A 14,531-nucleotide genomic window follows, 5' to 3' on the forward strand; every position below is an offset into this window, starting at 1 on the left:
TCACTTAAGTTCGTTGTCCAGCCATTTGTGGCAACAGTTGATGCTTATCACTATGTCTATTCTTGTTGCTGAGCACGAGAATTTGGGACAAGTGGGACTTGCAACAAAAAATACTGCAGCATGAAAAATTCCTGGTCAGGATACTGCATTCTGTTACATCCTCTCTCCCCATTTTCCAGTCGTCCTCCTCCCACCAGAAAGTCAGCATTCTATGGCTGTTGAAGATGCTCAGTCCTCATTGAGATGTTTTGGTGATTCGCCCCTAAAGGCTACTTTGTCTTAAAAAATATTGTACATTAAACCTCGGGGTTTCCAGAAGTCTGCTGATAACCTCCTCTTTTGAGCATGGGTGGTGCCATTTAGATTACATAAGCAACGTTCCCTGTCTGAGTATTGGAAATAAGAGGGTAGAATGATGGAAGCAGTATTCAAAGTTAGGCCTCTGGGCTCTTATACTGCTTAACCTCTGCAAGACATTCATTAAAAGCCTGGAAATGTTTTATTTATAAAAACTTTTTTTTGCAACATTTAATATCAGTATTAAGTCAGCTTTGGAACTTGATTTAATTCTCATTTTATGTTTTCCGTTTCAAAAAAGCTGAATATAAGAAAATGTAACTCTTTCAAAAGTTCTTAACTTAAAGCTCGAGGTAATAATAGCCAAGAAATTAAGTCTTGGGATACTTGTCTGTAGACTTCCTGCCTGTCATTAATTTGTTTTAAATCTATGCTCCAACATTTCCAGAGATAAAAGGGGCTTTCACATGCACTTCAACTAAGTCATCCAAAGAGAGCACCTATTTTAGTCTTTTGTTTTGAGCTCTCTCGTGATAAATTACTATTATGATAGATAACTAAGTTGTTAAGGCTATTACTTAGGGAGACATGGGCAGCTTCTGTTGTGCTGAGAGGAGAAAAGCTGATTAAGCATAGACTTCCTGCTGCTGAACATGACTAATAAGCTCTTTCTGTATTTGGATGTTGTGGATTTTTTTATTATTATCTAAAATTAGGGTGCAAATATAAGAAGGCAGTGGAAGTTGCATTTGACAACTTAATTACAAAAGTCCCGTGCAGTATTGGTTTGCCTTACACCTCAACTGCAAACTGAATCAATCTACTCTGCTGATGGATAAATGCTGTAAGCACCAAAAGCTTACATTTGAAAATAAAATACTGGATGAAACAAATTTCATCCTACCACAGAGAGTCCCACAACTAACTAATAAATATTATATGCCCTTGTTCTTTGTTTAAATACATACAAACACTCACTTCATTTCAAAACAAGGCAAAAAAGCACAAAATCCAACTCAGGACCTGCTCTAGTTGGACTAACCTGTCCCCTCCATCTACTATCTACTGTCCTGTGGGAACGATTCAGGAGATGGGGGCAGGCAAAGAGCCTTGGAGCCTGCTAGGGGGTGGATATTTCAAAAAATAAAAATGTGTTTTCCTCTCCCCAGGGTTTTCGGTAAACGATCAAACAATGTCCATGCATCACAAGGAAATTTATCCCAGTGCTCAGGAGATTTCTCCGCTCAGTTACTAGAAGACATCACAAGTCCAAGCTGTCATCGATCTCAAAAGATTGGAGAAAAAAGATCATCAAGCACCACAGATGTCTCTGGTAATATTTTAGTAGGTTTCTAAATCTTCATGGTAAAGTAGTCTTCCTTTAAAGGTCACTACAGTAACCCATTGCCAGTACTCAGATGGTTATTGTAATAAACAAAAGATCATAATTAAATTAAAACTTTTTAGGTTATTGGGGTTTTGCTTTCTGTTTTGTTTTATTTTTCACTGGTTTTTTTATTTTAACAGTACTTATTTTGGCAAACCGGATAAAATATGACTAGAAGCTGAATAAGTTTGTTCTGCTTCCAGCACAAACCAATCAGCAAAAGTAGAAAATTGTTGAAATGCTTGTAATTTAATAGTACAAGGTTGACTTAAATATTTTATTTTACCATTTGAGTTCATTCTTTTTCTTTTCTTACAGCTGTGCGTGGTCCCCCACCATTCAGATCCTGGTCAGTTGGTAACCAGAGTGGAGGAATGTGCAGTGATTCTGAAAGTGCGGGAGGAAGCAGTGAATCACGGTCTGTAGACTCTCCATCTGCAAGCCCAGGTACAGAGAATACTAATTTTCAAACACTAATAAATAGTATCTATTAGATGAAATTTCCAGTTTCAGCGGCAGTGGGCAGGGGAAGGCGTAACTGGAGTGGACTGACAGACTACCATCTGGGGCAGAGGCTAGATGTTTGGCCCCTGTCCTCCATTTTAGTTGCCCCACTCTCTGATCTAGTAGTGCTGTTGTTGAAGGCCAGGCCAGTCCACGCTGATCATGTGTAGCCACAATTTTATCATGAATGAAGGGGCTGACCTAGTGTGCATGACCAAAACTGGGATGGGTAAGCTGGGTGGCCCTGACCTGACTTAGCTGTGCCTATCTTGGTAGTCAATACAGCACCAGGCTTGACTGTGGGGGTCAATTGGGGGTCTATTATCCATAGAAGCACCATCTCTTTTCCCAGAAAGCTTCATTTTCTTGGGATGGACTTAGAGAGTCTGCATTGGTTTGGGGTTAGAGAAATGGACTGGGGGTGCTTCTAATTTATTAATTACCCTGTTACCCAGCAGCATCTCTGAGTTGTCTGTGATGGTCCCTGGTGTGGCGTTGGAGGACCCAAGGACAATAGACTTGGGTGACATCAATATCCACAGAGACTGCAGTTGGGCCAGCTTGGGACTTCATGGTCTTGGTGACAGCCATGGGGCTGTGTCAACTGGTCATCAGTCCAGCACATTACGCAGGGCACAACCTTGAAGTTGTTTTTACCGCCAAGTGATATAAGGGTGGTATGTGTGTGTGTAACCTTGTCATAGTTGAACCATTATCTGGTAAAGTTCGAACTAGTGGTGACAGTTTCCCTCCCTGTAAGGGTGGTGGGCTCGTTCGGATGGCCCACCCTCAGAGGCTGATGTAATCTGAGGAGTTCCTGAATGCTCTGGAAGAATCTTTGGTATTCTGGGGAGCTTTGGGCTATGGAAAATCACGTGAAGACTAAAGTGCAAGTGGGGCAAGTCTCATTCTGAATCCAACTGAACACTGGCTAGTGCTCATAATCATGCCTACTATGTGGCAATGCAGATTGCAAAGAATGCTAATTTTGTAGCTTGCGTTACCTCCTCTAGTAGCTGGTTGACAGTTTTATTGTGAACTGTCTGAAAGTTACTGACTCCCATTGTGGGTCTGCTGTGACCAACTGACTACACCCTTTGAGGATAAAGTCACATGACTTTCGAGTGAACTTGACTCTTCATTTGTCGCAGTTCCGGATGAAGTACCCAATGCCAAGATCAGTGATATGTTGTGGGATAAGTTTCAGGTTATGCAGGCAGCTGATGTGGACAAGGTGCTGATGGTCACACACCCAACCACATGCCCTCTTGACCCCTGTCCCGCCTGGCTTATTAAATATAGGAGATGGAGTTGCAGGAGGTCATACTTTCTGCCTTGAATGAATTGCAGATGTGCACTCTCCTATAGAAACCAGCCCTGGACCTCTTGGACTAGAATAACTATCAACCAGCTGCAAATACCCCCTTTGGGGATGGGGAATAGTGGAGAGAGTTGTGGTAGGGTATCACCTAGCATTGTTGGATGACAGATAGTTTAGATTTGTTTCAATCTGGGTTCAGACCTGGTCATAGGACTGAATTTCCCTAACAGATGACCTTACAGAGAGCTGGACAAGGAGAGTTTGCCCTTTCTCTTGCTTCTTGATATTTCTGTGGCTTTTGATACCACTTACCATAGGAATAGGGGGCACTGTGATACAGTGGTTTCTGTCCTGCCTATGAGACAGAGTCCAGAGAGCAGCACTGAGATAGTGGGATTTTTTAGCCCCCTGGCATTTATGGCCTAGTAGAATTATAATAATCTTTTGAATGCCTTTATATACTTGTTTTTAACTGCTTTTGTAAAGAATTTCAATGTTTTATTTCATATATTTTGTAAACTACTTAGAGGTTTTCTGACATTCAAGCAGTACATAGTTTTAAAATAAATAGATAGAATTAAATAGGTGGCTTCTTTTAAAGTCTGAAAAAAGCCTTGCCTCTTTCATAGGGGATTTTAAAAGAAGGCTTCCCCGGACACCATCTACTGGTACCATGTCATCTGCGGATGATCTCGATGAACGAGAACCACCTTCACCTTCAGACTCTGGTAATGTATCTTCATAATTGAATTAATAATTTGCTGCAAGTAGGCTTCATGGTATTAATCATATTTGGATGCCCTTCCCTGAGTTTTGTTAGAAGAGAGTAGGGAACCAGAGATAATTCGAATGTTTGCCTCGTCGGATCAAAGAAGTAGATTAGCGAATCCTCTCAGCTTAACATACACTAAGAACTGGAACTCTTTTCTCCAGTTTAGAAAAATTTAGGCTTAACTGCTTAGTTTTAATGCCAATGTTTCTGCTAAATGCCTGCTTGATAGCAGAGTGGAAAGTAGTAAGCAGCTTCTCTTCTGGCTTGCATGATGCATTGGCAGGAAACTTCAAAGCCCACCATATGTTTGAGCTTGTAGAAATGCATGACTGGACAAAGGTTATTTTTTTCTCAAAAACAGAAGTACAAGATTGGGAGCTATTCCATATAATTATTAAATGATTCAAATTGTTCCTCAGCCCTTCTAAGGCTGCAATCTTCTACATGCTTGCTCAGGATTATGGTCTCATGTTAAGGCCTCATTTCAGAGTATCTGAATGGAAACATGCAAATATATTAGGAGGTAGAAAAGTGTGTGTGTGTGTGTGTGTACCCACACAAAGATGTCTTTTTTATTTCCCTTGGTACAATTTTTTAAATATACAATTCAGAGCTAGTGCTGTACAGTCAATGACCATTACACTTGCAAAGGAGTGACAGATGGAGGCCCCACTCACCTGTCAAAATGGCTCACAGGCAAGCCATTACAGTATTGTATATTCTTACAGTAGTGACCCCTGGGTGTCGTTTTATGTAACCAATAAACATATTTCAGTGTATAAAGAACTTGTTTTTCTATTACGCCATCCCCCACCCCTTTAGTACATTAAAGAGCTAATAACAGAATTTGTGTTCTAAGGTTTGAATGATCTAGCATCTGAAATGACCAGTTCACCTGGACCTTTTCGAAACACGATTCTATCTAAGGCAGCACAAACCCACAAACTGCGGAAGCTGAGGGCTCCATCTAAATGCAGAGAATGTGATAGTCTGGTGGTATTTCATGGAGCAGAGTGTGAAGAGGTAAGAAGTTCAAGCATTGTTCGGCTTCCTTGGGGGAGGCTGTTTTGCTGCAGTCAGATCATGTGAAAATTTTGCTCTCTATAGGTTAAAGGGCTTCTTTCACTATGAGGTGCTCTGGAGATGTGAGGTAACTGATTTGAAGCAGCCAGTGCTGGTGTCAGGGCATTTTGCGCCTTATATGAACTCCCAAGTTGCTGCTCCCCTCTTCACTCATGACCAATTGAATGGCTCAAAGCCCACCCACCCACCCCAAAAAAACTCTGCTAGGTTATCCAGCTTCAACCTGGAGCTCATTGAGACTAAGACCCAAACTACATGTTAAATGGGAAGTCCATTATAGGTTCTTGTGATTTTTAAAAAATGCAGCTTTGGGGGTTGCCAAGTGGATTGAAGTAGTGACATGTTTTCCTGTGTAGAGATAAGCACTATGTGGAGAAAAAATGTCAAATACAACACAAATGCCTGTTAAGTTTATACATAAGTCAACTGGAAACTTGTTCACCATTTGGCCCTTGCCCATCTTGGCTGATTAAGGCTGCATGAGCAAAACTGAGCCCTCTCCTTATTGTCGTGATTAACAATGCTTTGGCAGAGAGGTCAATGCTTGTATTTTGGATCTGCCCCTTTTAAGAGCCTATTGGACTCAGCCGATCTAAAAATTATCTGCCCTTTTAAGTTTTATGACAAGATGCTGTTGCTCTGCTATCATTTTGAACTGGGTTTGAAAGGACCTTCATTTCTGTTACATTTCCTCTAGTGTTCACTTGCCTGTCACAAGAAGTGCTTGGAGACTTTAGCTATACAGTGTGGACACAAGAAACTCCATGGAAGACTTCATCTATTTGGAGTTGAGTTTACGCAAGCTGCTAAAAATTCCCCAGATGGCATCCCCTTCATCATAAAAAAGTGCACCTCTGAAATTGAAAGCCGAGCCCTAAATGTAAAGGTAAATATTCAGTGAATAGATGAATCAACACCCCTGTCTTTAAAATAGCTTACATTTTGGTTTTGCAAGTACTTACATCTTTTCCTTATATAAAAGGGTATATATCGTGTGAATGGAGCCAAATCAAGAGTTGAAAAGCTTTGTCAAGCTTTTGAAAATGGAAAGGACTTGGTGGAATTATCTGAACTCTATGCACATGATATAAGTAATGTTCTTAAATTATATCTACGCCAGGTAAATATGCATAATTCTCTTGTTTCATCTGACTAGCAAATTAAGTATAAATGGGAGGCTTGCTGTTTTTTAGTCTTTCATATGTCTGAATTTTGAAACGCTTGGTGGGAGGATTCATCTTTGAAGCTGCTGCTTACTTGTTACTTACACCCAGTGGATAGGGAAAAGGGGCAAGTAATACTCCTAAAATGGTTAAACTTTTTTTGTCTCTGAGCCAATGAAATTGCTCCCTACTAGCTTATGGGGAGACATAGTGCTGGGTCCTGATTCCGATGTATTAACCATATAAATGTTAGATTTTTAATACTTTGTATTAATGCTAGGTTGCAAATTAGCTTCAGTTTTTTAAAAAACTAAGCTGTATTTTAGTAGCTTCTTTTTAAGTAAAACCTGAAAGTTCCACTGATGATGTCAGGTGCTGCACACCATTTGTTTTAATGGGAGACTTCCAGAACTCCCACCTAGAAGCAGAATACAAATAATATTTGAAAACAAAATAAATGAGAACCTTGAACGCCAGAATAAATGTGGATACTTCCTCTTTTTCCTGTATTACTAAAAATATAGTGGAAATTTGTTGAGGTCTGCTTGCGAAGCTGATTTTTGTGTGACTTGATCCTAGACATCTGTTGGAAACTTGTAATTAAGGTATTTTGGGCCACTATGAGAAAACACTTGTGTTAAATTGAATTTGTTGTGCCACTAAAGCCAACATCACTAAAATCAGGCAACAAATTTGACTGGCTGTGGATTTGGGGGAGATTATTTAACAAGCTGAGATGTTGAAGCAGGTTGATTCCGCCACCCAAGAAGCATTCTAATCCTTCAGAAAATGTTCCTTCAGAAGCAAGTTGTAATAGGCTGAAAGCACTTGCCTTTTTGCCAGTGAAGCTGTTTTGACATTTTGCATGGGCCACAGGCGATACCTAACTTTGCTGAAGGTCAAGTGAGAATGCTGTTTGCCCATACTCAATATGAAAAGGGTATTTTATATTCTTGAATCAATTACAAGGGTTTGGTTTGATGGGGTAGTTTAAATTTAGCAGCAAGTGTACTGAAAAAGACTGGTTTCTCTCTGTTCTCTATACCCTATCTGTGGATGTCTGGTAGGTATACAGAAGAGGAGACTTGCCAGTCTCTTTGATGTTGTAAAAGGACAGACTAGTGTCACTACCTATGGGACTCTTGTTGCTGTATTCGTCTTTTTAAAATATATACTATTAGTGAACAATTTAAAAAACTAACATTTCTGTTAATAATTTGGATTTCTTAATCAATAAATACCACCTCATTTGCTTGCAGTATCTTACTTACACAGAGACTAAGTGACATCAGTAAAACTAAAGCTCAGAAGCCTCTCAAAAAAGAAAAGGAACTAGACTAGACATCAGGAAGTAATAGGAAGGAAACAGTTGACTTGAGCTAAAATTGAAGTCTGAAATTTCTGACGTTCTTTCCCTCAGCTCCCTGAACCTTTGATTTTGTTTCGGCTTTATAATGAATTCATTGGCCTTGCAAAGGAGAGCCAAAGTATTAATGAAGAACTGGATATGAAACGGATGAGCCCCAGGTCCCAAAAAAGGCAGTCAGTGTGTATTGAACTGAATAGGATAATTCTTAAAATCAAAGATCTACTGAAACAGCTGCCTGCACCAAACTATAACACACTCCAGTTTCTTTTAGGTCATCTGTACAGGTAAGGGAACTTCAACTCAGCCTGTACATATACATTCAGAAATATGCGTTAAGCATGGGTTTATTTGTTAACAATAAAGATCTGTGTATTTCTTGTAGCAAGCAGTATTTTTGTTGTGTTCCTAGCTGCTGGTATGAACATATTAATATTAATGAGGCTTAATATTTCCTTCTCTCTTTTTCAACTTGTTAACACTAATTGGATGATGATTATAGTGAAATTAATGTGGAGATTTGGGTAGTGTTGGTTTTGTGGTGAATGTACCATGTTGGGTTCGTACCAATGTTCAAAAAGCCTCTCTGGATTTTGTTCTTTTATGCAGGGTTACTGAGCAATCCGATGAAAACAAAATGTCTGCCAGCAACCTTGGTATTATATTTGGCCCAACTCTGATCAGGCCACGTCAGACAGATGCTACCCTTTCTCTCTCTTCACTTGTGGACTATCCATATCAGGCCCGGGTAGTTGAGCTCCTCATTACCTATTATGAGAAGATCTTTGACATTTCACCGCAGCCTTTATCACCTGCACCTCGGTTAGAAGACAGTGCTGCTTGCGCTAAAAGTATTTTAACAGATAGAGATCCATATCAGCAACGAAAAACGTCGCCCTGTGCTGCTGTGAAAGAAGTGAGTGTCTGTTGTGAAACAATAACTTTCATTTACTGCATTGAACTTGTGCTAGTGTATTCAGCCAATTTTTAATATTGCTGTTATTGACAGAGCATCCAGTTGGTCCAAAATGAGAGGAAGGATTCAGAGGCTAGTATATCATTTGAAGAACCAGATGGCAGCAAAGACGCCCACCAGAATTCTGATGCATTAGTGACAGGTTAGTGTTTTGCATTTCTACAGTACAATAGACGGATAGAAAAATGAAGCAGAACTTTTATTCATGTGTTCACTGCATGTCATTCTTCATTAAAGGGACAAGTACAGTGGTACCTCAGGTTACATATGCTTCAGGTTACAGACTCCGCTAACCCAGAAATATTACCTCGGGTTAAGAATTTTGCTTCAGGATGAGAACAGAAATCATGCTCTGGCAGCGCAGCGGCAGTGGGAGGCCCCATTAGCTAAAGTGGTGCTTCAGGTTAAGAACAGTTTCAGGTTAAGAACAGACCCCCGGAACGAATTAAGTATTTAACTCGAGGTACCACTGTATTGACATTTGCTATGGAATCCATAGAGCAGATTGAAAATGCATCGGGCTTATCACATTAGGCTTTCCTGTTGAGATTTAACTGTTTATGTTGCTGGCTGTGTTCATATTTCCTAGAATGGAACTCCAAACTTGGAACTAAACAGAGTCTTGGCAGAAGGAATTCTCCTTCAGAACCCTCTCCTGTCTCAGTTTTAGAAAACCACATTGCACCAGCAAAAGATCCAGGTCAGTTTCCTGAATTGCAAGTATTCATACAGCTATCTTGCTATCCTTCAGGTTCCTGTATGTTCAGGTACAAAATAAACCTTTCGTTATTATGACTTCTGTTGGTGCAATGAAAAGAAGCCTATTCTTAGTTGACAGCTTACTGTCTCAGCACATCGCGTGTGTTTAAAAAGCACATTGTTATGAAGCCTTTTCAAAGGGTGGTTATGCTCTTTTGAGTTATTGGCCATGTTTGGACAGTCAGGTCTCAGTTCAATAAGTGGAGATGTGAACGAGTTTCATCTGGCTACATGCAGCTGTTTTACTCAACCCTTTACAAGAAAAGGGAAACAAGACAGGAAACTGCTGTTAGCCATAGCTTCCCATTACATCCTAACAGCAAGCAAGCCTGAAAATGAAGCCATGGGTTAAAGTTGGCTTCCATATCCTGATTCGTTTATACAACATTAATCATAATTGACAGTTCAAACATAACAGGAAACTGTTTTTCAGTGAAAAAATGCCTTGAGTTCCCTCAAGTAACAGAAACCTAAAGCTAATTTGCTTTGTTTAAGTAGATAAAATGTATGTAATTAAGAACTGTGCAAGACAAAGGCATATATAGGCCTATGAATAAGAGCATGGGTAGGCAAACTAAGGCCCGGGGGCCAGATGTGGCCCAACTGCCTTCTAAATCCGGCCCGCGGATGGTCCGGGAATCAGCGTGTTTTTACATGAGTAGAATGTGTGCTTTTATTTAAAACACATCTCTGGGTTATTTGTGGGGCATAGGAATTCGTTCATATTTCCCCCCGAAATATAGTCCGCCCGCCCCAGGTCTGAGGGACAGTGGACCGGCCCCCCGCTGAAAACGTTTGCTAATCCCTGAGTAAGAGTATAGTAAGAGACCTGTTGGTTCAGACCAGAGACCCATCTAATCTAGCATTCTTTTCTCAAAGTGGTTGACCAGATGTTGATGGGAAGCCTGCAAGCAGGCCATGAGTGCAATAGCACTCCTTCTTCTTGTGATTCCCAGCAACTGGTGTTCATAAGCATACCACAAATGGTGTTTAGAAACACACTGGTGGTCGCGGTTAGCTATGACATACATGCCTAGTAGCCATTGTCAGACTTACCCCCCCCCCCCATGAATTTGTCTAAAGCCCTTTTTGAAACAATTCAAGTTCGTAGCCTACTTGTGGTAGAAAATTCCATTCTTTAAGTATGCACTGTGTGAAGAAGTACTTCCTTTTTTGTCTCATTAATCTTCTAACATTCAGCTTCATTGGATGTCCCTGGGTTCTAATATCGGGAGAGAAGGAGGAAAACTCCCCACCCACTTCATAACTTTACATAAATAGACGTTTATCAAATCCTAATTTTCTTTCATTATACTAATGATACCCCTAATGTAAATAATCTTGTCAGTGAGGGATAACAACCATTTTTTCACTCTGTTTGAAAGAGAATAATATGGAGAGGGATAAAAATCCAAAGCAGCTGTTTAAAGCAGTATATTTATACTTGTTGGCCCGATATATTAGCTTTTTCCTGAGGTCTGTAAAAAGGCTTCCTTCCTTCCTTTCCCAGAAGAGACCTTTCATTCCTCCCAGGCTGATTTATCCTAACTATTGGGTTGTTCTTGTGAAAAAGTTGATAGAAATAGGACTAAGGTCTCTCTTTGATTCATATCCAGAACTCTTTAAATGGAAGCTTCCTCCATGGCTTATATAGTACTATAATCCTAAATTGTAGGTATGGATACAGGTACAAATCAGGGTGATTGGGTGCTGCAGTCTTTAATGCAAACTGTTCTACTTAAACTGACTCTGCAAGTCCTTAGTCTGCCTTATGGAGTAGGAAGATGAAAAGTCTCTTTGTGGCTTGCAGGTGTCAAATCCTTTGAAACAGTATGTCTGGCACTTTTTATTTTATTTATAAAAATATTTAAATACCGCTGTATCATAAAAATATATAACAGCCATTTGCAACAATATTAAAACATAAAATCAAACAATAAAATCATAAAAAGTTAAAAACAAAAAAAAAATAAAGGAAACTTTAAAAATAGCCTGGAATTAATATGGTCTTGAATATAATGGCAATATTGGTGTTCTCTGCTTGTTCTCTGAGAGGTGTGATCTTCTAAAATATACTTAGTTGTATTTAGAGACCAGTTTGATTTCTGGCTAATGTTATTCAAAGTTAATGCTGATGGCAAACTGACAGTCAAAATAAATGTTTTTCTTCCTTAGGCAATGCTGTGGCTGCAGTTTCAGATCCAGATAATGAGCAATCTCACCCTCAAGTTGAAGATGGTGTTAAAGCCAGTCACCTTTTAAGACCGAATCGTCAAATAACCAAAGTTCAGTTACGCACTCATAGGACAAAGCCAGTTGTTCGTCCTGTGAGTTTACCTCTAGGTCAAATGCTTCCTCCCTGTGTTTTGAATGAGAGAAACTCACGAAATGCAGGTCTAAGTACAGAAAATATTGGCAGAAGTCCTGTAATTGAAGAAGTTTCCGAGACACAGCCACTTCCAGCTGTAAATGCCGGCTGTAGGTTTTCTTGCTTTGACCCACAGACTCTGAAGAAAACTTGGGACAAGCAATATAAGCAGTATGATATGACTGCAAGGACAGCAATGATTGTGACTAATATACCCCAGGAGAACCGAACACATGACTCTGTAAACTCAAGTGCCTTAACTACACATAGCAACCTTGCTAGCAACTCAGTAAATGCCATACTTCCCAATAAGCCATATACGGTACCTGTCAGGGCTGCAAGGGCAACAGCAGAAGGGCATTCCTCAGACTCTAATACGCTTGCTGCTTTCAGAGCACCGAGAACTTTGCAACCACCACCAGGGACATTCTATAAGCCACCACCCATCAGTAAGGCCAAACAGAGCGATGAGAGCTTGGCACCCAAACCATGTGCAGCAGTCGTCAGAGATGAGACTCCACAGCTAGTTGTGAACCCTGGGCTTGTCCAAGGCTCCTTGGGCTCCTCTGGCCAACATGCAAAGCAACAAAAATCCACTTCTGAAGCTCTTTCCCCTACAGACTTGAAGCCCACCTACCAGAGATTAAGGCCAAAGAGGATGCAAGAACTAGAACACAGGGAAGCTCACTTTGTATAGGGTAACAACTGCTATACAACCTTTCAGTGGGGAACTTTTTTTTTTTTACTTTTTTTTTTTTTTGGTAGAGGATTTCATCTTCGTGCCATATATTGGAATTATTTTTATATATGCCTGTATAGATTTTTAAAAATATGGGATGTGTTTAAAAAAGAAAAGAAAAAAAGCTGTGAAGAACCATGAAGTTATTTTTTTCATTCATTAGATTTTTCTCGGAGAGTATTTAAATGCATTCCAAATACAGAAAAAGTTAATAAGGAGGCACATCAAAAGCCCTATAATCAAATTTCATGTGTGGAATTGTACTATTGCTTGTGAAAGGCAATTTATTATGCATGGGTGCAGCAATGAAAGTAGCCACTTTCTCAGAGTAAATGATTTGTCAAGACTGCAGGGTATATGAAATACAGCTACTTTAATTTAAGAATAAACCAAAGCTTGAAGCAGTGCTCTAAGTGTCTGTAATCAGTTCCCTCCCCCTGACTCTGTGCAATGAAATGCGCCTGAATAGATTATGTACTGGCCAGCATGGCCTTTGTATATTGTGTGTGAATATACATATATAGTTTTATATACCAATTGATTTTCTTTTTTTTACTATCTATGTTGTTGCTTAAAAGTTGTTTGTACAGGAAAGATGCATTATTAAGCTTTACTATAAAGATATTTAAAAAGTGTTCTCATCCAGTTACCAAGTGGTTTAAATGCACAAAACCTAGCTGGCTTATTGCCTTTCAGTTGAAAATAATGTGGAAGTTCCTTGTTACTAATAAGCTATCATTTCCCCCTTACTGTAGAAAGCTCCTTTTATTGCTTGGTATAGATGAAGAATATAGGTCTGAGATTTAGTGAAATAGATAAAAATAACCAAAAAGCCAGCATTTAGTAAGTGCATTGAATGGTTTTTCACTCTGTATTAAAAATTGTTTTTATATGTACACTGTTGCTTTAAAAAATATACATTAACATGTTAATGTTTCACTGACTCCATGTATTCTATTATGCTTCATCTTACTGTATATAGAGCCATTTACATGTTAATATAATATACCATGTATCAATATATACACTCAAGTTTCTTTAAAGTTATTCTGTACAGATGGGTTTGTATTTCTGTTGCACATTAAAATGCTGGTAATGTTATGAGTAAATCTTAAAAGACAACAGTAAATGGTGGGGGTAACTTTCTTTTAACAAATCTGCTTTTAGACAGATATTTCAAAATGAAAAGGGGTGGATGTCAGTACTAAATTAATGGTGTATAAAACCTTTATTTCAGGGGCGGGGAACCCCCAACCCATAGGCTGGACAGAATCTCAGCGAGATTTTATCCAGCCTCTGGGGGCCCTCCCAACCATCAAGTCTTCAGTACGGCCAGAGGGAGAGCATCATTTATGATGCTGGTAAACAGCCTGTCTGTGGTAGGCTGCAGGTTTTCCTGACATACTGATGAAAAACAGTATTCTTCTGGAGGAAAGGGGTTATTGATATGATTATGCTTGTGGAGGTTGCTGCAGTAGTTCATTGTAGCATGTATGTTGTTTCCTTCTGTGCTGATACATTTGGTATAATTTGTTTCTGCATACCTGCGTGTAAGAAGTCGGTACTCTCAAGACAGATGTGGCCATACATATTGTCCCGCTTTAGTCCTAAACTGCTTATCACTTCTGAAGTAGGCAGAAGGTAGTGGCCAAGCAGGATGTGGCTTCCATGAGTTATTTTATTGGAGTTATTTTTGTTCCGCCATTTGCAAAATAGTTCCAACGTGGCTTGGAACATAAAAATACAAAACAATAAAAAGCAGGAGATAAAATGCAAATGCCTTCTAGAAGCCATCT

At 39.5% G+C, this 14,531-nt stretch overlaps 1 protein-coding gene across 4 annotated transcripts in view; it reads left to right on the forward strand.

Moving 5' to 3' along the window:
* Positions 1 to 13,859, forward strand: part of ARHGAP29 (Rho GTPase activating protein 29) — a 105,532-nt gene extending 91,673 nt beyond the window's left edge. For 3 of the 4 annotated variants that reach the window (XM_083444811.1, XM_083444810.1, XM_083444813.1), the window contains 11 exons: positions 1,467 to 1,630; positions 2,003 to 2,131; positions 4,139 to 4,237; positions 5,141 to 5,304; positions 6,062 to 6,250; positions 6,347 to 6,484; positions 7,948 to 8,180; positions 8,503 to 8,809; positions 8,903 to 9,011; positions 9,459 to 9,569; positions 11,804 to 13,859. In XM_083444811.1, the coding sequence (XP_083300937.1) occupies positions 1,467 to 1,630; positions 2,003 to 2,131; positions 4,139 to 4,237; positions 5,141 to 5,304; positions 6,062 to 6,250; positions 6,347 to 6,484; positions 7,948 to 8,180; positions 8,503 to 8,809; positions 8,903 to 9,011; positions 9,459 to 9,569; positions 11,804 to 12,693 (2,533 nt within the window). In that variant the 3' untranslated portion in view covers positions 12,694 to 13,859. The remainder of the gene's footprint in view (positions 1 to 1,466; positions 1,631 to 2,002; positions 2,132 to 4,138; positions 4,238 to 5,140; positions 5,305 to 6,061; positions 6,251 to 6,346; positions 6,485 to 7,947; positions 8,181 to 8,502; positions 8,810 to 8,902; positions 9,012 to 9,458; positions 9,570 to 11,803) is intronic. The other variant, XM_083444812.1, reaches the window with a different exon arrangement.
* Positions 13,860 to 14,531: the final 672 nt, after the last annotated feature.

The sequence above is a fragment of the Podarcis tiliguerta genome, assembly GCF_965153285.1.
Source record: "Podarcis tiliguerta genome assembly, chromosome: 6".
Lineage (NCBI taxonomy): Eukaryota > Metazoa > Chordata > Lepidosauria > Squamata > Lacertidae > Podarcis > Podarcis tiliguerta.